The sequence below is a fragment of the Triticum urartu genome, chromosome 3, assembly GCF_003073215.2.
Source record: "Triticum urartu cultivar G1812 chromosome 3, Tu2.1, whole genome shotgun sequence".
Lineage (NCBI taxonomy): Eukaryota > Viridiplantae > Streptophyta > Magnoliopsida > Poales > Poaceae > Triticum > Triticum urartu.
This window is the reverse complement of record NC_053024.1, coordinates 151164529-151186751: the sequence shown is the minus strand read 5'-3', so window position 1 is coordinate 151186751 and position 22223 is coordinate 151164529. Positions and strand designations below refer to the sequence as shown.

The 22223-nt window shown below is 44.6% G+C and overlaps 1 protein-coding gene across 4 annotated transcripts; it reads left to right on the top strand.

Moving 5' to 3' along the window:
- Nucleotides 1-13584: 13584 nt before the first annotated feature.
- On the top strand, nt 13585-16912 carry LOC125543379 (probable nucleolar protein 5-1). 4 transcript variants are annotated; one of them, XM_048706706.1, is made up of 7 exons: nt 13585-13761; nt 14864-14973; nt 15077-15118; nt 15635-15799; nt 15873-16046; nt 16241-16353; nt 16450-16912. In XM_048706706.1, the coding sequence occupies exons 1-6, from the start codon at nt 13671-13673 to the stop codon at nt 16310-16312; spliced, it is 654 nt and encodes a 217-aa protein (XP_048562663.1). In that variant the 5' UTR covers nt 13585-13670; the 3' UTR covers nt 16313-16353; nt 16450-16912. The 4 variants fall into 4 exon arrangements, 3 of the variants coding, with proteins under 3 accessions (XP_048562663.1, XP_048562661.1, XP_048562664.1); XR_007298411.1 differs by having other exon boundaries at nt 13586-13761; nt 16126-16353; XM_048706704.1 differs by having other exon boundaries at nt 13589-13761; nt 16226-16353.
- Nucleotides 16913-22223: the final 5311 nt, after the last annotated feature.

Sequence of the window (22223 nt, the reverse complement as noted above, 5' to 3'; positions counted from 1 at the left end):
ACATCAATCCCACTGGTGATAATGAAGATTTCAGCATGCGTTCTCCTGAACATTGAGTAAGAGTTAGTTGCTAAACATATAATGCATGGATCCATTATTTTCCATCTGATGAGGTCTTCGTATTTCGTACACTATGATTAATTATGCAATGCATATATGTGTGGACAAATCATTGGAATTTAGCTACCATATGTTCAATTGCAATTGTTGTGAAATCTGATGAATATTCTTCCTGTGGACACTATTTGTTCAATTGAATATTGTGGCGAATTTGCTTTTTGCGTGCCGATTCAAAATGGGATATTTTTGTTTATTTGTTCAATTGAATTTTGTGGCGAATTTGCTTTTTGCATGCCGATTCAATATGGGATATTTTTGTTTTAATCTGGCAATTGCTCCGCACACAGTTCAACTAAATGAGTGTGTGCGGTCCACATCGTAAAGCATACGTCAATCGTAGCGGAACCGTCGGTGATACACAACAAATCGCAAACGATTTGCAGCGCTACTACGTGTGTGTAGGGTCTCCGGAACCGTTTGTGATATCACATTATCGCACACGAGAACTGGGAGTAAACCGTGCCCAGTGCAAAATACAATCCCAGTCGTAATTTTGACAGGAAACGTGTGCGATCCCAAACGAAAAGCACACGTCACTCTTGCGGCAATCATCGGTGATACCCAACAAATCACAAACGGTCTGCAGCACTTGTATGTGTGCGAAGGGGCTCCTGAACCGTTTGTGATAGAACATTATCACAGACGGTAATCGTTGGCAAACGTGTGCGATGAAGTCTAGCATGACAGACGGGTTACGCAGAAAACTCGTGTGCGATGGGGCACAAATCGCACACAGTTCATATGTTGGCCCGTGTGCCTTACATACTGTTTCCCAAACGGTTCATTACGACCGACCGTATGGTTTCACTGCATCATTAGAAACACTTAATCACCGATACCACGTGTGCGAAAGAATTTAGTGTGTGCTGCATCGCACACGATTACATTTTGGAAGGCCTCTGGATCACTGCTCCATATCCCTGACGGTTTCTGGATCGTGTGCGAAGGACACCCTATCGCACACACTCACTTGGCGTCGGTTCCAAATGTCGTCGCGGAAAGGGGTTAAAAACCATTTGTTTAGGACCGACGCGCACCAGTGCCCTACCCAAGATTTGCCGGTTTTAACACCGACATTGGTGCTTTCATTGAGAGTTCCTCTATGTTGTCGATAGAAGGATCGATGGCTCACCTCGTCCTCAACGACAAAATCACCTCTAGAAGGGCTCTAGCTCCTGGGCATGCAGATCCTCCAGATCGGCAGTTTCACCATGGGCGCCCACTCGGCCTTTAAGTCCAAGGCGGTCCCCCAGATCACCGAAAATTGTCTTCGCATCAACCCCGAAAGCGTCGATAAGATGGATCCAGCAGGTATCTCTTCTTTGAACGAACTGCTAGATCGCATCACCGCCCTGGGGGTCGCAACATATTATGATCTGATTGGGCTTAAACCTGATCAGAGGGAAATCAGGTCCCCACCTGGTGACTGTCGTGGAAGAGCAAGTCGAGGATACCGCTCCTCCTATGCTAAAAACGAACTATGTTCGGATCTCCGAGTCGTGCGAGCTGGACACCCATCTTTGAGAAGAGACCATTTGTCCAGCGAACATAGAACCGGGTGTTGAGCCTAAAAACCCCCAGGACACTCCGGATCCTGGGCCAGTAGCTTCAGAAATTCTTCAAAGTCTGGATTCCACCGTGGGTCAGGGTTCGGATTTAAGCCCACCCACCCCACCACAAGCAATACACTCCAAGCAATTCCGGTCCCCCAGACATATGCGACTTAATGTATGTACGATAGCAACCTCAGCAAACAGTCCATCACTTTTGGGCTAGATTCCTACTTGTTAAAAACAAGATTAAAGATTGCTTCAACGACAATGGGGTATCAGTCTTTTGCCACAACTGTATGGACGAGGGGATCCTTAATGCCCTCAACCAGCGCCGCATACTGCACTTTGCAGATTTGGCACACATAGTACAGAAGTATTGCACAATGGAAAGCGTCTGGAAAGCCCAGACAACTCGATGGGAACCACCGGCATTTAAGACACCCACCGGTCAGGCAAAAAGGATGCACCCTCATGGGGCACCTGATCATCACTTCACGGACTAGAAAATTAAGCCCTTAATGGGACATAGAACTGTCCTTGATGAATGGCTCGACAAGCCTTGTCAGATATACACGATGCCGAATTCCAAACCAACACATAGCCTTCGGGCATGTTGGATACTCCGACAGGTGGCTAAAAGCGGTGAGGCCATCCTCACCAACACTACCCCAGAGAAGTACTCCTCGGAGGATAACGATCTCAACATATTTACGGTCTTCGAGACCTTTTATTCAAATAATCGGCGTAAAAGGGCACTCCGCGACCTCGCCGAAGTTAACCAAGTAGCCACAATAAACCCTTGGAACGACATGGAGATAACTTTCAACGCCACTAACGAACCACGGGCCCGATCAGTCCGAGCACCAGCCACTTTAGTTCTAAACCCAATTGTGGATGGCTTTCGGCTCACTAAAGTGCTCATGGACGGGGGCAGCGGATTGACCCTCATCTATGAGGACACGCTCGACAAAATGCAAATGGATAAGAGCCGCATCGAGCAAAGCAGTACAACCTTTCGAGGTATCATCCCAAGTCGAGAAGCGCGATGTTCGAGAAAAATCAAACTTGATGTGGTATTCGGCACGTCTGAGAACTATAGGTCTGAAGAGTTAATCTTCCAGGTGGCACCTTTCAACAATGGATATCATGCCCTGTTGGGGCGAGATGCATTCACACGCTTTCAAGCCATACCTCATTACGGGTACATGAAGCTCAAAATGCCCGGGCCCAACGGAGTTATCACTATCGCCAGTGATCAGGACATAGCACTCCGCACCGAAAACAAAACCGCATCCTTGGCCCTCGAGTCACTATCTGAGGCCCTTGCATCCGAGGAGCTCACCGATCTGCATTCCACAGTGGATAGAGATGGCGTAATCCTCGATAAAAGGCCTAAATCCACTTCTTTCAAACCGGCAGACGAAATAGTCAAATTCCAAGTTCACCTGGAAGATCCTAATAAAATAGCAGCCATTGGAGCACAACTGGATCCGACGGTCGACGCCGCTCTAAGAGCATTCCTGCGCAAGAATTGGGACATTTTTGCTTGGCACCCTTCGGATATGCCAGGAATCCCACGCAGACTGGCCGGACACAGCCTCAACATAATAAAGGGGTTCAAACCAGTTAAGCAAACACTACGGTGATTTTCTGAACCCAAGTGACAAGCTATGGGGGAGGAGCTAGCCAAACTACTTGAAGCTGGGTTTATTCGAGAGATAAAACACCCAGATTGGCTAGCAAACCTGGTCATGGTGCCAAAGAAGGACAAATCCTGGTACCTTTGTGTCGATTTTAAAGACCTCAATAAAGCTTACCCTAAGGACCCCTTCCCACTGCCCTGCATTGACGAGATCATTGATGCAACTACATGACATGATTCACTGTGTTTCCTCGACGCATACTCCAGATACCATCAGATTAAGATGAAGGAATCCGATCATGCCACAATGGCATTCATCACTCCGTACGGGCCTTTCTGCTTTAACACTATGCCTTTCGGGCTCAAAAATGCCGGCGCCACCTACCAACGCATGATTCAAACATGCCTAGAAAAACAAATTGGCAAGACGGTGGAGGCATATGTAGATGATGTAGTCATCAAAACTAAACATGTCAAATCATTGGTGGACGACTTACGTCTTACATTCGACAACCTTCGAACATATGACATATGGCTCAATCCGGGAAAATGTGTTTTCAGCGTTCCGGCCGGAAAACTGCTCGGGGTCATCATTTCCAATAGAGGAATTGAAGCAAACCCAGCCAGAATCCGAGCTTTTTCATAGTTGGCAATACCAACAAACCTAAAGCAGGTCCAAAAACTAGTCGGGTGTGTGGCAGCCTTGAGCCGCTTTATCTCCAGATTGGGAGAGAAGGCGTTGCCGCTATATCGCCTGCTTCAACGTACCGACCACTTTGAGTGGACGGACGCGGCAACTGTCGGGTTGGAAGAAATAAAAACTCTGCTAGCAAACAACCCAATCCTTGCCGCACCTAACGTCGGCGAACCTATGCTACTGTACATATCTATAACTCACACTAGGTGGTGAGCGCAGTACTCGTTGTTGAACGAGAGGAAGAGGGACATAAATTCCCACTCCAAAAACCCGTATACTATGTATCGGCGGTTCTCACACCATGCAAATCCCGATACCTGCACTATCAAAAGATAGCATATGCGGTTTTCATGGCATCTCAGAAGCCGCGACACTACTTTCAAGAGTGCTCGATCACGGTGGCCTCCGAGGTACCAGTCAATGACATCATAAACAATCGAGACACCACCGGGCGCATTGCAAAATGGGCCATCGAGCTCCTACCATTTGAAATAACGTACAAACCACACCGAGCTATTAAATCTCAGGTGTTGGCCAACTTCGTCGCCGAATGGACAGAAGCCGAACTCCCTAAAGAGTATGTCACATACTCCAACTGGGTGATGTACTTCGACGGCTCTAAAATGTTAGCCAGATTGGGGGCCGGTGTCATCCTAACATCCCCTACAGGGGACACAGTCTATTACGTATTGCAAATCATGTATACGAACTCCAATAACACAGTCGAATATGAGGCACTACTACATGGTCTCCGGATGGCTGTTTCTATGGCATACAATGCCTCGAGGTGCACGGGGATTCAAATCTCACAATATCCCAAATAAGCGGAGAATTCGATGCAAAAGATCCAAAGGTGGCAGCTTACCACAAAATGTCGTGCTCAAAATATCAGCTCGGTTCGAGGGGCTTGAGTTTCATCATGTGGCCCGAAACAGTAACCAAGCAGCGAACATCCGTGCTCGAATGGGCGCTAAATGTGACCCCGTCCCGCCTAACACCTTCATGGAAAGGCTCTTTAAGCCATCCGTGGTATGGCAGGACGAGAGCGGAAATACCAGTTCGGTGTCGATCACGCCCCCAGATGTCGAACACGATTCAGACATCATCGGGGGCTCGGGCACAAAACCAATGCCTTCCACCCATGTAATCATGGCGGTAATCGCTCCATGGACCGAACCCTTCCTGGCCTACCTTAATAGGCAGGAGCTCCCTGAGGACCAGAATCAGGATCGTCACATCATTCGACACTCGAAATCCTACAAGGTTCATGAAGGAGAACTCTACAACAAAAGTACTACCAAAGTCCTTCAAAGATGTATCTCCGAAGAGGAGGGGCCGCGGCTCTTGGCCGAAATCCATGCTGGTCTTGGCGGCCATCACGCCATGGCTCGGGCTCTAGTAAGTAAGGCCTTCCGTACATGTTTTTCCTAGCCCACGGGCCGAGCAGATACACAGGACCTCGTCCAACACCGTGTTGGATGCCAACGTTTTGCCAATCAAAGCAATATGCCGCCTACCACCCTACGAACAATCCCCATTACTTAGCCTTTCGCGGTCTGGGGGCTTGACATGGTCGGACCCTTAAAGGGGGGAGCCATAAGAAAAAATACATGCTGGTTATGGTAGATAAATTCACTAAGTGGATAGAGGCCAAACCAGTTAAAATGGTTGAAGCTGGACCAGTGATAGATTTCATATCTGGTGTCGTACACCGTTATGGTGTCCCACACAACATTATCACTGACAACGGCTCTAACTTTACAGCTGAGAGGTAAAAACTTGGTGTGCTAATCTGGGCATTAAGCTTGATTACGCCTCTGTATATCACCCTCAACAAACAGTCAAGTCTAACGGGCCAATGGCCTGATAATGAGCGGCATTAAACCCAGACTAGTGCGATCCCTCAAGGACTCGGACAAACACTGGGTCGAGGAGCTTGACTCCGTGCTCTGGGGGCTGCGGATCACACCCAATCGCACGACCAGATACACACCATTCTTCATGGTGTACGGCGCAGAGGCCGTCTTGCCCTGCGATATTATTCATGACTCGTCTCGAGTGCGCATGTACGAAGAGAGAGAGAGAGAGGCCGAGCTCGATCAGCAAGACGACTTAGATGGCCTGGAGGAGGAGCGCGATGTCGCAAAAGCTCGTTCCGCATTCTACCAACAACAAGCTCGAAGATACCAAAGCAGAGAAGTGCGGGCCGAGACTTATAATGTCGGTGAACTCGTTCTATGCCTACCAGAGAAGAAAAAGGACAAGCTCAAACCCAAATGGGAGGGTCCCTTCATTATAGATGAAGTTCTCACTGAAGCAGCCTATTGCCTTCGCAATGCATTGGACAATCACTTAGAGCTGAACCCATGGAACGCTGCTAGACTCCGAAGATTCTACGCCTAAGTCCAGACACATTGTTCCTTACCTTTTTTCCCCTTTTCCCTTTTTCTTTTCGTTTTCTTTTATGACTTATAGCGTGTGTTCGGGTAAGCCGCACACTTGAGGGGTATACATCCTTAAATGTACACACCCCACCATAACTGGGGGCTTCCTTCAATAGAAGCTTTTTATTATCTCGAGCATAGGGCTCACCATATATATGTGTATTGTTTGCTCATATACGTCCTATCTTCGCCATTATATGCACCTCTATGACTTAAATTTTTGCCAAGCTAGGTTGCTTGGCTCTTGTGCTTATGCCCTACGTCCCCGCTTGTTGGGCTAGGACATAAAGGGAGCACCTCTACGAGTGTTACAACCGGGTCATCCGGACATGTACCTCAGACGAGTGAAGCCGAAAGCTAGCTTTCTTAAGGGAATAATTGGTTGGCGGACAAAAGAAGAACCGCCTTCGTAGCAATATAAACTACCAGAAATACAAAGACTCATGTGATTCTTTCGCATCACGGCTTAGTCATGCATAAACGCATGCCGACCCAGGGAGAGGAACCCTTAACAGAACTATTCTTTCTGGAAGATGTTTCCTAGGTTAAAAAGTAATATAACATAACTCCCCGAGTATAGTTTGTCTGTTCAAGCATTATGGCCGGATCACCTGGTTTTCGAACATACTTGGTGTTTCCCACAGGTATAGTATTCATAAACACTCCACCCTTGGGTCTTGGAGGTTAAAGCAGAAGGTCTGCCATGACAATCTTTTACAATTCGGCCGGAGATAAGTTTTGCTGATAAAGTGTATTGTCACATAAAATCACACGCCTACTCATTATCTATGCCATCTATTAGGCTGTCTAGTTTACAGTCCTGCTATGAAAATTTAGCGGCTATTTTTACTAGGTCGTACACCAAGCTAACCGGAATTTCTTGTCCATCTGGTCCCCGAGGTCCAACCCGGGCCATATGGTTCGGATCAAGTCTGGTATACCACGTTTTCACCATGGCCCAGGCCTCTCGTGCACCTTCTCGACATGTTGATGCCTTCCACAACTCAAAATGAAGTCGAACTCCCTTGAATAACTCCACGAGCTCCCCCATCATTCCTGGAGGAGAACTAGATGGCCATAAAGCCTTAGCCATATTCCTCATCGCTTTCTGAGCTCGCTCGTGCACTTTAGATAGCTCTTGCAGTAGGTCGCCTTGAAATCCGGACACTTCTCCTTCAGGCCGCCCAGTTAACAAACCTACAGGAACAAATCTCGTATTTTTTTCATTAGGGGATCTTATGAAAGTTAGGTTCAGGCACATACTAAATATGTCACCTTCCGCTTTCGGTTCTCCTTCAAAGCATCCGACAATTGGGCTCTTACGTCCTTTAGCTCCTCGGCATGCTTGATGTTGACATCCTATATTTTGTTCTTCTCATCCCTGGTCCGTGTGAATATACGTTGACCAGCGGATTCTTGCCTTTCGGCATGCTATTTATCTGCCTGCGTAGCCTTTAGTCTATCCTCCACCTGATCCGGCAATACTGCCGCCATAAATAAAACAATGCATATTTAAAAATCATTGTTGGCACAGAATCATATTTTTTGGACAGTGATTGACCTTACCATTCAGTGCCTCCTTGGACTTCGCCAGTTCTGCGGTGACAGCAGTTAGCTTGGTCCGACATTCTTCAAGCTCCTTGGATAGCATGTTGTTTTTCTCCGCGAGTACCTGATAATACAACGACCCTTAAATCAGTTGGGCCAAACAGCTTCAAGTCTCAGGGGCTACTGGCACATGAGTATTGAATTATGAAAAGCTCTTACCCGCATATCCTTTAAAAGTTGGTGTGTGGCTCCGGTAAGCCCATCCCGAGCAACTCGGATGTATGCATCCGCAGAGTTGTGGGCATGGAACGCCTCTACGGTAAAACTGGGATTGCGCATGGCCTCTTTCCGCCGACGATGATTCGTCGCGCTCTCCACTTCGGAATTGGTGACAGATACATTGTCCGAATCCTCTTGGAGATGACAACCCGACATTTTACCCGTATCAGCCCTAGTCCTTATGGCAGGGCCCGGGGCCGGATTGGTCGATGTACGGCCGGTGAGGTCCCCGGATATAGTCCATCGTATGCTCTTCCTGCAAGATGGCCCAACAGAAAACGTCACGATTTGGTCTGTCCACTGGGTGCGTGTTAAAAACTATACCTCTTTGGTGACAGCGATGGCTCGGTAGTATCACTGTTGGCCTTTCTTTTCAAAGACTCGCCCCGCGCAGGTGTCGCCTCCTTAGAAGACACCTTTGATATAGCTCGGCGAGACGAGCGTCGCCCCTTCGGAGCATGAGACACTGCGGTGGGTGAGGCGCAATGAGAAAACTCTTTTGGAGAAGACATCTCTTGGGTACTTACATGGGAGGAAGGGAGAAGGCCGGGGTAATCGGCTGTAATGGCTACTTCCATGTTGTAGCTTGCCTGATAAAAAACTCCCTCCTTAAGCTCTATAAATATGTCCGAATCTTCTTCATATCTGGGATCTAAGTCCCGAATATGGTCCTCTGGCTGCGGAGCGGGGCTGTAGATCCCCTCGGCGATCTTTCTCCATTCCTGTCAAAAACAGCCGGATTAAATTCGACTGGCATAAACTCTAAGGAAGGTTGAGTAAAGCCAATAATTGAAAAACTCGCCCAGGGGATGGGGTTTTACATGGAAAAGCCTTCCCGACATGTTAAACGAGCGAAGTCTTCCTTCTCCCCTTTGTACAGATCAGCTAAGATAGTGGCCAGGGCGACAAAATTGTCCGGACCTTTGCACAGACAACGGGACGCATCATCCTCCCCATTATAGTTCCACATGGGGAGACCTCTAGATTGGAGCGGCTGAACGCATCGGGTTATGGAAATTGCCATTACCTCAATTATGGACAGCCCGGAGTTGGCAAGTACTCTGATCTTGCTTGCTAGTCTAGAAACCTCCGCATTATCTTCTTCTTCGAGGCTTTGGGGACGCCAGCTGGTGCGCTTCTTTAAAAGGGCGCTGGAGAATTCGGGAAGTCCGCGCCGGATTGGGTCTGGAAGAATGACGTCTTCAATATAAAACCACTCCAAGGGCCACTCTTTGGATGCCTTCTACGGAGTGCCAGACAGGTATCCAGTACCGGCTATGCGCCATACTTCATCGCCGCCCACCTCGAATATAGATCCCTTTTGGGAGCGGGGGACGAGGCAAAAAAAAATTCCGCCATAGCTCGAGATGGGCCTCGCAGCCCAGGAACAGCTCGCAAAGAGCAACGAGGCCCGCGATATGCAGGATGGAGCCCGGCGTCAGATTGTGCAGTTGAAGGCCGTAATACTCCAGTAGACCTCTAAGGAAAGGATGAACAGGAAATCCTACGCCTCTCAAGAGGAAGGAAACAAAAGCACACCCACTCCTCTTTAGAAGGATTTGGGAAATTCTCTGCCAAGGCTTCACCGTTAATGGAAGTTAATCCAACCCGAACGGAGAATATATCCCCGGGAGGAAGGTATCCTTGCGCCTGAAGTTTGCTCAGATGGGTGTGGGACATCGAACAACTTTCATAGTCGCCTTTTTGAGGGACGTTGGGGCATGATGAGGAGCTAGGAGCGCTGGCCATGTTTGGGCGATTTCCTAGGGCAAGTTCTAAGGATTTCCGTGTGGTGTGGAATGGTCTTTCGAGATCCAATTTCTTTATATAGGCGCCTTTCCCGCCTGGTCGAGGTGTTATTTGTAAAAACACCGAGACTGTTCACATTCAATTGACACGTGGAAGCCGAGGCGACGACAGTGAAGAAATGGTATTTAATGAGCAGCCGGACTGTCGTCAATCCAAAGTACAATGAAGAACTCTCCTTGCAAAGCCGAAGACGTAAAGCTGGATACTACATCGTCATTGAAGGCAAGTTCGGGGGCTACTGAGGGAGTCCTGGATTAAGGGGTCCTTGGATGGTCGGGCTATGTGACGTGGGCCGGACTAATGGGCCGTGAAGGTACAATATAGAAGGCTTTTCCCCGTGTCCGGATGGGGCTCTCCTTGGCGTGGATAGCAAGCTTGGCGGTTAGTCATATAGTTTCCTTTCTCTGTGGACCGACTTTGTACAACCCTGGCCCTCTCCGGTGTTTATATAAACCGGAGGGTTTAGTCCGTAGAGGCGAACACAATCATATAGACTAGACATCTAGGGTTTAGCCATTACGATCTCGAGGTAGATCAACTCTTGTAACCCCTATACTCATCAAAGTCAATCAAGCAGGAAGTAGGGTATTACCTCCATTAAGAGGGCCCGAACCTGGGTAAACATCGTGTCCCCCGCCTCCTGTTACCTTCGATCCACACACGCACAGTTCGGGACCCCCTACCCGAGATCGGCCGGTTTTGACACCGACAATGACATCATTTGTTAGTGATGCAGAGCAAGAAGGGCATCAACTAGTGAAAGTACTCTTCCTGTCCCGCAAGCTCAAATGAGCTCTGGTGAATAGTTAAATAAAAAATATTGAAAATAAATTCCAAAAATTCTGAATTTTGTTAGTGGCAAACATTGACAAAAGTTTTCCACTCTTGCAAAATTTCATCGTGAAACGACATTTGTGGAAGCCATGGCAAAAAACATCACTCCTAAATGCTTTTGGAATTTAAATTTTTGGAGCACCGGTTTTGTTTTTTAGCCACAACTTCTACAAAATCATTCAACAATGAAATTTTGCAAGTGTTGAAAACTTTTGTCAATGTTTGTCACTAAAAAGTTTCAGTTTTTTTGTATTTTTTTGATTTTACTGTTCACCCGAGCTCATGTGAGTTCGGGCTAAGAAACTCAATGTCCATGAACTAGGCTCTGCTGAGGAGGTAAAATCACATATAATCTCTTCTTGTTTTCTTCTTTGCCCGTTTTCACTACCATAGCAACGTTTTAATAGCGCAAGTGTATCCCCGGTGCAACACACGGTCAATTTTCTACTAGTAAAAATAAGGCATGCAGATGAACACAAAGAGTCCATGCCGAGCTAGATAGCAAGGTTGTGGTGCAAATGATCAATCAACCCAGTCAAAACTATTCGGCAGCAGGACCATGAATTCAGGAGATCAAAAAGATGTTGCATACTAGGAGTGATTCTAAAGTTTCTTGGGTCAGTCAGTAGGCGAATGTTGCTGCACATAAATTAGCTAGAGTAGGGGTAGGAGAAGAACTTTGTAAGGTGTGTGTGTGTGTGGGTGGGTGGGTGGGTGGGTGGGGGCGGGGGTCCCAGACTATGTCTTAGATGTAATTTCAAATGACATTCGAGCTACGTTGGTTAAATAAATGCGGCAACATTAACCCTAAAAAAGGCGTGTAGGAGGTGTGTGTGGGATTGTACGGTTCACGAAGCACCGGTCCTTTCCCTCAAAAAGAAAAGAAAAAAGAAGCACCGATCCGTCTCTCCTAAACCTAATCGACTCGAGTCCCTAAAATCCACACGCGGCTCACAAACCTCGAGCTTCTCCTCAACTTCCTATTCTCTTCGTCTTCCAGCATCGAAGGGCCATCGCCATTAGACGACGGATTCACTCTATGCATCCCTAGCACCATACCTTGCAAGCGATCAACTCCTTGCTCCACCATCCTTCTGTCCTCCTCATTTTGAAGGCCTGCCAAATATCGAAGGAAAGAAGAAGCATAGTAGATAAACTCAGCTAGGGATTTCACAAGTTTTCCATCAAATCGTGCTCTATTCCTAAGTTTTTAGATGACCCATCATAAGGCCGCCACTCCAACTATATGCAAGTTTCTGTTGTGTGGGATAAAGTGAGATATCCACCAGAAATACTGGGTAAAACATGTGGGCCTAGACTAAGACATCCCCAAGATGTTACAAATTACCCCTAGCAATATTTTGCAACAAAGCATCCAAAAAAGAGATTCTAAATCCCTTCATGCTTATAAAAGAATTGACACACAAGGTCACCTGTTTATTTTTGTAAGCTCATTTTAAATATTTAATGTGAAGTAAATAGTTGCTCCCTTAGTATCAAAATATAAGAGCTTTTTTTGACAATACGTCGGTGTTAAAAAAACATCTTATATTTTGATACGAAATATAAGACGTTTTCCATAGTGTCAAAACACGTCTTTTATTTTGATACAGAGTGAGAGATGTAAGCTACTTCGAATTTATGAGATGAAAAATTGTGTATGCTCTTCTTAAATTCAATTCAGTAGAGATGTAAGCTACTTCGTCATCTCATAACATCGAGTTAGATAATCCTCAACTAAAAGAATTAGATAATTATGATGTTCTATTTCCCATTAGACATATGATAACAACGAGTTAGGTAATCCTCAACTAATTTTTTTAGGTAATTATGATTTTTTGTTCCCATTAGACAAATGATGAAATCATTAAATTGATTTTATATTGCCTGTGACAATCCACGGTCAATTTTCTACTAGTACTAGTACAAAAGGCGTGTACGAGGTGCGTGGACTTGTACGGTTCAAGAAGCACCGATCTAATTTTTTTTAGAATTTCCCGCGATATACTTTCTGTGAGAGGAAACGTTCCCGTCGATGATAGACACCTATGGAGATTTCATAAATCTTAGGATGATATGCCAGCTCAGTCTTTTAATAAAGATGCTCATAGGAGTAGGGTATGCGTATATTTTTATAAGGATGAGTATATGCGTGTACGTATAAGCATTTGCATAAATGATTCTAATCATCCGACTGATAAAGACGCGTGCATTCACCACTTCCCTAGCCGTCAGATCTGATTTTAATTAGATGTCTCAGGAACAACGTATTACGTAGACTAAATTTTATAACTCAGTAGTTGTTGCAATTTCCCACACCGCAACAATTGGTGTGTTGCGAGATCTGGATCCCTCGTCTCCCATGCTCCTCGCAAGCCCTCGTCAATCCGAAGCCCCCACCAGCAAACATCCAACGATGCTGCCGACAAGCACGACCGCCGTTGCCGACAAACACGCCGACGAGGCCGCCGACAAGCACAAGTAGTCACCCCGTGTTTCTTCCGAGCTCCCTCTCAAACTGACACCTCCCCAGGCTGCTCCGACCGTCGCCATCAAGGCTTGCCGTCGGCAAGCATGTCGACACGGTCGCCCTGGAGGAGCACCGGCGTCCATGGTTGTCGCCTTTTCAGGCTTCACTCACAATAATAGTTCCTACAACATTATCTCTGTTGCATATATTTTCTACAACTTGACCTTTGTTGCAAAAAAAATAATAATTCTGCGACACCTCCTCTTCTCCGGCGATGAGGAAGCGATTCTCCTCAGCATCTTCTCATCTGGCGACGAAGAGGCGACGCCGGGGCGCTCCTGCTCCGTCGCGACCCCCACGCCCTTGTGAGCCACTCGCCCGCCGTCATCCTCGTCTCCCAGTCTCATTTATTTGGCAGGGAAACTTTTAGTAGGAAAGCGAAAGGAAACCCTAGATTTGTAGGAGCACATACCTGCTGTGGGGGCGTTCACGAGACCAATTTTGGTTCGAACCCACAGATCCGGACATCCTAGGTTAGGTTTCGTGAGCTTGGTTGTAAAGGGGGAGGCATAGATCCGCGGTTTGTGGGTGCGTTGGCAGTGTTTTGGCTGAGGCACGGAACAGGCGGCACATCGCCCACGCGGATGTGATTCGTGGTTCCGCCCACCGCCTCTCACCAATAGTACTACACTTACCTTAGGCACACGACGTGGATCCACGCAGTTCGTGGGTTTCTAGGTTTGCTCTGAAATTTTCTCGAGCAGTTGCGTGGTTGCACACAACATCATCCCGTAAGGTTAGTGCCTAGGATTCAGCCTGTAGATCTAGCATTATTGGTTTCTCACACTCCCGCCTCTGCTTTGCTTGCACAGCTGGTACTTCCAGGCAGCAAAACGGCAGCATCAACTGCTTGCCAGTTGCCAGTTGCCACCGCAAACACCTCCGGGCTACCGCTAGAACTCTTGCTCCCGCTGCACCCTTGGGAAATTTATTTCCAACTGGTGGGAACAATTGCCTTCCATCGCTGGAACATTCCAGTGAATGGCATGGAACAGTTGAGTGCACCGGCTAGAAGACAATATATATATATAGGCTTCCGAGGGCTCGCCATGGGTAGCGGCGAAATCTGTGGAGGATCAGGTGGTGGGAAGCCCAGGCGGTGGCATCTGAGTGGAGGTCAGCACACCCAGCAGACGTGCAGAAGCATTGGACGAGAGGAGAGGAGCGAACTTGACGGGGTCGCCCCGCTCCCACAGAAGCACAGGGTGAAAGATGACCCATTAAACAGGCCATATTGTGGGTATGATGGCCAGCCAATCCAGTGGGCCGTGCCAGGGGTGGTCAAGCTGGGTATTCTTAATAGCCCCTGGCTGTCGCAAGGGCCCCTGGCATCACGCTTCATATCTGAATTCTGTGTTTTCTTTTCTTGGTAATCATGCTTGCTTAAGTCTGCTAACTTGTTTGCAGCTGACCTATGTCGGATCAGGGAATACATGCTGCTTCTGTTCGAGACACCCTCTGGCTTTGCAGTCTTCCTTTTTTGTGGGTCACTCATTAACCCACCTAGATCTCTGGAGGTACTATATGTTCTTCCTTCCTTGGTTACTGATGTGCTTGCTTGCTTTCTCTTGTTGTCCATGCCATTTACCTACTTTTCTGTTTTATCCTCGTCTCCTGCAGGACATATGGCTTAATTTCGCTGACAGTAACACGGCAAAAGGGGTTAGTGCCTCCTTCTGATTTTATATCCTGATGTTGCTTGCCGCCAAATAATAATTTCTACTAGCGATCTTGCACCATTCTTGATTGCATCATCATTTTCTGTTAATTTATTTTGTTTTGTGTTGAAGGAGCAACACAAACATATTCTTCATTACTTCTTAACTAAATAATTAAGAGGTTAACACAACTTTCCCTCATAAATCTGGTTGTAAAGCATGTAGCCTGGATGCGAGTGCATGCATGCCCAAAAACTACTACTGCTAAATGTCCACCATGGGTGTAACAGTATTTCTAAAGAATTTGTTTGATGTGCTTCTATGAAGAGCAGCACCTTTGTTTATGAACGTAATCTGAATTACACTGGTATTTTGATGAATGAGGACTTGGAACATGGGTACATCGTTACGGTTGAGATATAATTATTGAACCAGCCCCCTCTCCTTGTCGAGAGACATGACATGATACTTGATCAATTGTTTTGTTTTACCCCCTACCCTTGTTTTATTTCTTCATCAGGTTGTTTTGCTGATGGAGTTCCAAACTTTTGAGGACAAGTCCAGTGCCATTAATCAGAACACTGGTGTCAGTGAAAGGCTTGCTGACATGATCAGGGCGTGGCTCCCTGGTAAGAAAATGGCAGTCGGAAAGCCTGAATATAAGGAAATCATTGAAGAGAGATTGGTGAGTATAAGTTCCTGCTTCACCTATACCTTTGAGCAACTTTGATCATGATTTTCGCTGTGACTTCTTCCAGGAAATAGAATGCCTGTATAATAAACGGGTGATGGAGGTAATGTGGGGCATACAGAATTGCATGCCAGGTTTGATACCTATAGAAAAATCACAGCTGGCTAAAGAGGACCGCCTCCCGAGTAAGGGATTGCAAAAATTCTTGAAGTGTTATGACTGTAATGTCAAACCAGAGATGGTGAGTTAATTAGTTGCCATGGACCAAAGTTTTGGACGTAACTTCAGTAGAAAAATTGTGCTTAGCATCTCTTCTTTAGTGATGAAGCAATCTTCTTTGTCTCCAAGTCAATGAACAAATTGTTGCGACGGCTTCCGCATTGTCTGAGTGTGATTCTGTTGAGATGAAATATTCTGTAGTCATGCGCGAAGCAGGTGCTGTCATTAAGGATGTGTCTGGCATCAGCTGTGAGGGTTGGAGCTTACTGGACATTGCAACAGCTCTGAAGATGATATGGAAGCCTAAAAAAGTTGGCAATTCTTCTCTGGTAAATTGTAGATACTATTTTGTGAATGTCTTATCAGCTGCATGCTATCCCATTTCTTGCAAACTTGTCACTTGGTCTAAATCATGTTCCTTCCAGGTTTCAAAAGATGAGGCACTAAGATTGGTGAACGATGCATCTAAATATGAAGCTCTGGTGAATAAGCATGCTTATTTTTTTCCAAGAAAACGCAAAAGACCTTTGCGTTTCATTTCATTGACAAAGAAATGTTGAAAGCTCATGATTATAGGATCTCGAAAGAAGACCTACTGAAATCATTGGTTGAGGGCCTGAAGAAACCATAAGGCTCACGGCTAGCTGAAACTGCCTGTTCATAGTCTGATGGGAGTTTTTGGCATGTTGGTTCACAGGGTATTATTGAACATAAGCTGATCTTGGTTGACTTCATTGCAGTCTCAGTCTGAGATGATCCGTACGAAAAAGTGCAGTGCTAATTAAATTTGAGCAACCCTGCTTAATTGGCTATCAAGTATTTTGCTATCTTAATTTGAACCTATTGTTTTTATCTGGTCATATGGAATCTCAGATCGGTTACGTCTAAGTATGTGTTTTGTGAAGGAGTAGCCGGGTGCATGCACAGCGTTACACCTCGTAGGTGATGTGTATGTATCCTGTGTAAAATGCAAATATATCCTGTCTCATGTTGTGTAGTATTTCACCTGCAATATTGCACAATGTGCTTGGATTTCAGTCATGGGAAAGATTAGGGGTAAATATCACCGGTAGTCATAGAACTTGCACCTGATGTTCGGTTTGGTGCTAAAACTTTGAAAATAATGACTCAAGTGTGCACATGCGGTCCCAAATGCATACATGGGCGTATCCATGTGTATGGCTCCAACTGGTAGTGAGTGAAGGCGCTTGGATGATGCATTTTTTGCACAAAGCATCTTTATATATTTTTATTCATGGAATTTTTTACACAAAACACCTATATTTTTTTTATTCATGGAAAAAGCTGGGATGTATTTTTGCAAAAAAGTAAAAACCTTGCAATTTTTTATCTGCAGAAAAGCAAACCACCAATGTGATGTGAATATGTGAAAATTACCATGAAAAATAGGTGCGCAGGTGCTGAACCCGCGACCAACGCTTAAAACAGTTTAAAACACTAGCCAATTTAGTGACTCAGCCAAACAGTTTCGCATGTCTACTATGTGTAACATTCATACGTACTGAGAGTTTCAAAAAACAAATATTCATACGTACTGAGCGAAAACGCATGGGGAGCTTAAATGGGCTGCAGATACTGCAGCCCATTTTGCACGGTTTATTTTTATGTATATTTGTAAAAACGTAAGTAATTTGTTTTTGAAATATTTGTGTGTTAAAAACATTATACATACATACGATGATTAGTTAATCGAAAACTTAAATATAAACATGTGTATTCTATAAAAAACATTTAGTAAAATGTTAGTAATAAAAACATTAAGGATACTTTTTAAGATATTTGTAAAAACTATGTAATAAAGTTATGTAAAAAAAATTGTGTGTTAAAAAAAGTATACATACAAATGGCCAGTAGTACATAAAACATCTAAATATAAACATGTGTATTATATAAAATATATTTAGTTTATGCGGACATTGAATTTATTTTATTACATAAATATGTTTAGTGAATCCATAAAAAATATACATTCATGGTTTATATTTAAATTATACAAAATGATGAATACAAACATTGACTAAATATTTATGAATATTCACTTGTGCATTATTGTTTACTAATGATTTCAGAAAATTTATAAATTTAAATATTATACATGATTGAATTTTTAAAATAATACATGAAAATTTATGCGAATATTTTAAAATAATACGTGAATAATTTTTAAAGTAGGTTATTTCGTTTGTATGTACAATATTTATAACACACGAATATCAAAAGGTTATATTTATTAATGAAATGATAATTTACATACTATCTACAAATTCTTAAAGAAAAATAAACAGGTACAAAATGGGCTGCACTGGCCATAGCCATTTGAGCTTCATGAGCGCCTATCTTCTAGTACGTTAAGCCTAGTTATTCACATTAATTATGTACATGTGCATGTCGAAGGGCAGATCCTATATGACGCCCCTGTGCGTCGGATCTGCGCTGCTTCGCTGAAGAGAAGCAAGCGAACCAGACGCACGGGCTAGCCCACTTCAAGCGAGCATCTGGTTTTGGGAACCTTCTAGTAGGTTCCCTGAACCGAGCTATGTTTCTTTTGCCGGTTTTCTCATTTTTTACTTTACATTTTTCTTTTTTTTTTCTGTTTCTATTTTTTTTCTTTCCTTTTTCCTTTCCTTTTATTTATCGTTTATCGTTTTTATTTTTATTCTTTGTTTTTAAAATTGTTTGCAATTTCAAATTTTGTTTGTGATTTCAAAAAGTGTTCACATTTTTCAGATTTTTTTTTCAATTTTTAAAAATTGTTTCACAATACATTGCGTCTCGTTGGTAGGTATTTGATACCTCAGGCATGTGCCAATGATTAGTATGTACACCATTTAGGTATATACATACCGGATATATGTACGTACTCATAATATTTTGAGGTATCCACTTACTCATGATGTTTGTGGGTATATTCATTATGTCTTGTTAGTAGGTATTTGAAATACCGGAGGTATATTCATAACTTTTATTTGGTATAATACCTCGGGTATGTGTATATTCTTATACACATAATACCACCAGTATATGTATATTTTTCATTAAGTATAATAATTATGGTATGTTTATAATTTATAAGATAAAATAGCCCTTTTATGTGTATAATTTCAATAGATATAATGCATTAGCATAATATTTAGAAAGGAATTATTGCTAGGAAATCAACATAATTATGTTTTTTGAAAAGCAATCATTGACCGTTGAGGATATAGTGCATGCAAACAAAAAATGGAAAGCTAGTATTTAATGGATTGCGTGTCATGCACTAGTAAAAATGACCTGCCATACCGGGCCTAGGCACCTAGGTACCTCAAATAATTTACCTAAAGTTCAATAAATATATTAAATTTCATAATTGTTCACGTTTTTTAGAAAAAAATTACGTTGTAAAAGTTTGTTCGAGTTTCAAAATTCATTCCTTAACTTCTAAAGGAAGATTAAAAATGGATCTACCGATGCGCATAGTACTTCAAGTGTGGCGTTGTAATATAAGACATACCTGGTCCATAGTTCAGCGGCCGACATCATTGCAATTCAGCGGTAGGTCTAGTGTTCCATCCAAAGGTAGAATGTTTTCGTGACATTTTTTATTACGTTCGCTCCTCACATGGGAATGGGCCGGCCCGTTTGTGCGAATCCTTCGGCGAACCCTGCGCGAAAGCTCCTCTGTTTGATGCTAACGAGCCTCGAACATGAGCTCTCATGTCGAAGTGGTAGCGCGGCTTGTTCGCTAACCTGTGTCGTGAGTTTGAGGCCTTGAGGCCACTCTTTCTTTTGCTGTTGTTATTAATTTTCACTCTGCAATAGCAGAATACATATTAGCTGCTTATCCTTAGTGGACATTTGCACATGATGGGTGTACTGGCTAGACTGGCCAGTGTTGTAAACGTTGGTCGACGATTTCAGACCCAACGCCCTATTTTTGTGTGTTCATTTTCACAGTAGTATGCTGGTCGATTTTCTGCAAATAAAAAAGCGAGGGGGTCTTGTGCAAAAAATCATAATCATGGTTGGCTTTTTTCATGAATAAAAAAATACATGGGTGTTTTGCTAAAAATGTGTCATCCAAGTGCAGTCTCTCACTGACCCGTGGGGCCATACACACGGGTACACCGCATACACATTTTGCGACCGTATATGCACGCTTGAGTCAAGTTAAGTAACTGCAAATCCATATTTTCAAAGTTCTAGCACCAAACTGAAAATTGAGTGCAAATTCTATGATTTCCAGTGGTATTACCTCTAAAGATTATGCTTAGTTTCTACAACACCAAGCAATCTAAAGATCTCTCAAACTTGACAAAGTGATGCTGATCGTATTGTCTGTGGTATCATCTGTTTCCCTAGCCATCAAAAATTAATCGCTGCCAAAAATTAATCTCCTCCCCCTTGCCTCTTTCTGTCGCTGTGAGGCGGAGGGGAGGGGATCCTCTTTTCTCATCCTTTGCGTAGTGAATTTTTCGGCTAAGTTGGCGGTGATTTGATGGTGCAGTCTGTCATCTCGAATAAAAGTTCCCCATCTTCAGTCCTGTCTCAGTGATGCTTGGTGTAACGTTGCTCAGGAGCCTCTGAGGTTTAGACCCCATTGTTCTTCATGGATAATGGGTTAGTTATTTGTGTCGTCGTCGTTGTGACTTGCTGTGCATCGCGGCGGCAACCTCACTGTCTTCTTCGGCAAACTGTCCCTTCCAAGCCTTTGCGAGCAAAGTCGCCAGCTTGGTCTGGCGATTCTAGCGCGGCTGCCTGTCTATATCTAGCGCGATTCTAACCCCCATATGCTTAGCCGACAGCCAATCTCACTCGTATGCGGTGGTTTACTATTGCAGCGATTGAAGAAATTATGTTTCTCAACAGGTCTTTGCGGGCACTTTAGTGGTTGGATTTCTCGATGTTGTCAATTATTGGCACGGGGTATGGTGGTGCAACGACGGCATGTTAAGTGGTGGCTTTGTCAAGATTTTGGAGGCCTATGGTCGTAGTCATTGTCTTCCATTTCTTTAGGGTCGTTTACGTCTCTCTGAGTTAAGTTGTCCCATACCTGATTATATATAAAAAAATTATTATCGACAAAGTCATACCGGGGGAATACAAAGAGAAGGGTGAGTAAATGAAGTCATGGTATCTTGAGCGACTTGCTGTTGCCTTTCTTAGTTTTACGCTCATTCTAAATTTTCATTTTTTGTCCAATGCCATGATAATCCAAAGAAGCAGGTGACGGTGTCCTAGATTAGGGGGTAATAACCACGTCAGCCCCTGGGATATGGGCTGGGCCGAGGACCCCTGAACAATTGACAGTGGGCCATGCTTGGCAGGCCCCACGGGGTACACAAGATGGAATCTTCCAAAGACTTGGGACATACTCCTAGGCATGATGCGATCATTGATATGTTTATCCCAGATGTAACCGACCTACATATAACCCTAGGTATCCCCGGTGTCTATATAAGCCGAGGGGTTTTAGACCGCAGGGTTAGATTCATTCACATATGATATCGAGGTATACCATCTTGTACTTTGTACCCCATCTACAATCAATACAACACAATCAAGACATAGGATTTTACCTCTTCGAGAGGGCCTGAACATGGGTAAACACCGTGTCCCCTTTCCGTGTTGTTAACATTGAGCCAAGGTCACCAGCTAGGGACCCCCTATCCGATATCCGCCGGATTCAACTCCGACATTGGTGGCCCATATAGATCCCTCTGTGTGGTGTCAACAGCTTGATGGCGTCACAGTTCGATGATCAAATCTGTAGTTCCTACCACGAGGAACCCTCACTTCGGTTTCACCGAGATATCACAAAAAAATTGAGGCTCCAACCCCTTAATGAGACAGCAACCTCGACGACCAAAATTCTGTGGACATGCCCTCTCCCATGACACTAGATTTGGCCGAGGAATCATAGAGGATCACCGCCCAAGCATCGCTTTCACACCAGCCAGGTGTCGGTGTCAAAACCGGCGGATCTTGGGTAGGGGGTCCCGAACTGTGCATCTAGGCTGGATGGTAACAGGAGGCAAGGGACACGAAGTTTTACCCAGGTTCGGGCCCTCTCGATGGAGGTAAAACCCTACGTCCTGCTTGATTAATATTGATGATATGGGTAGTACAAGAGTAGATCTACCACGAGATCGAGGAGGCTAAACCCTAGAAGCTAGCCTACGGTATGATTGTTGATGTG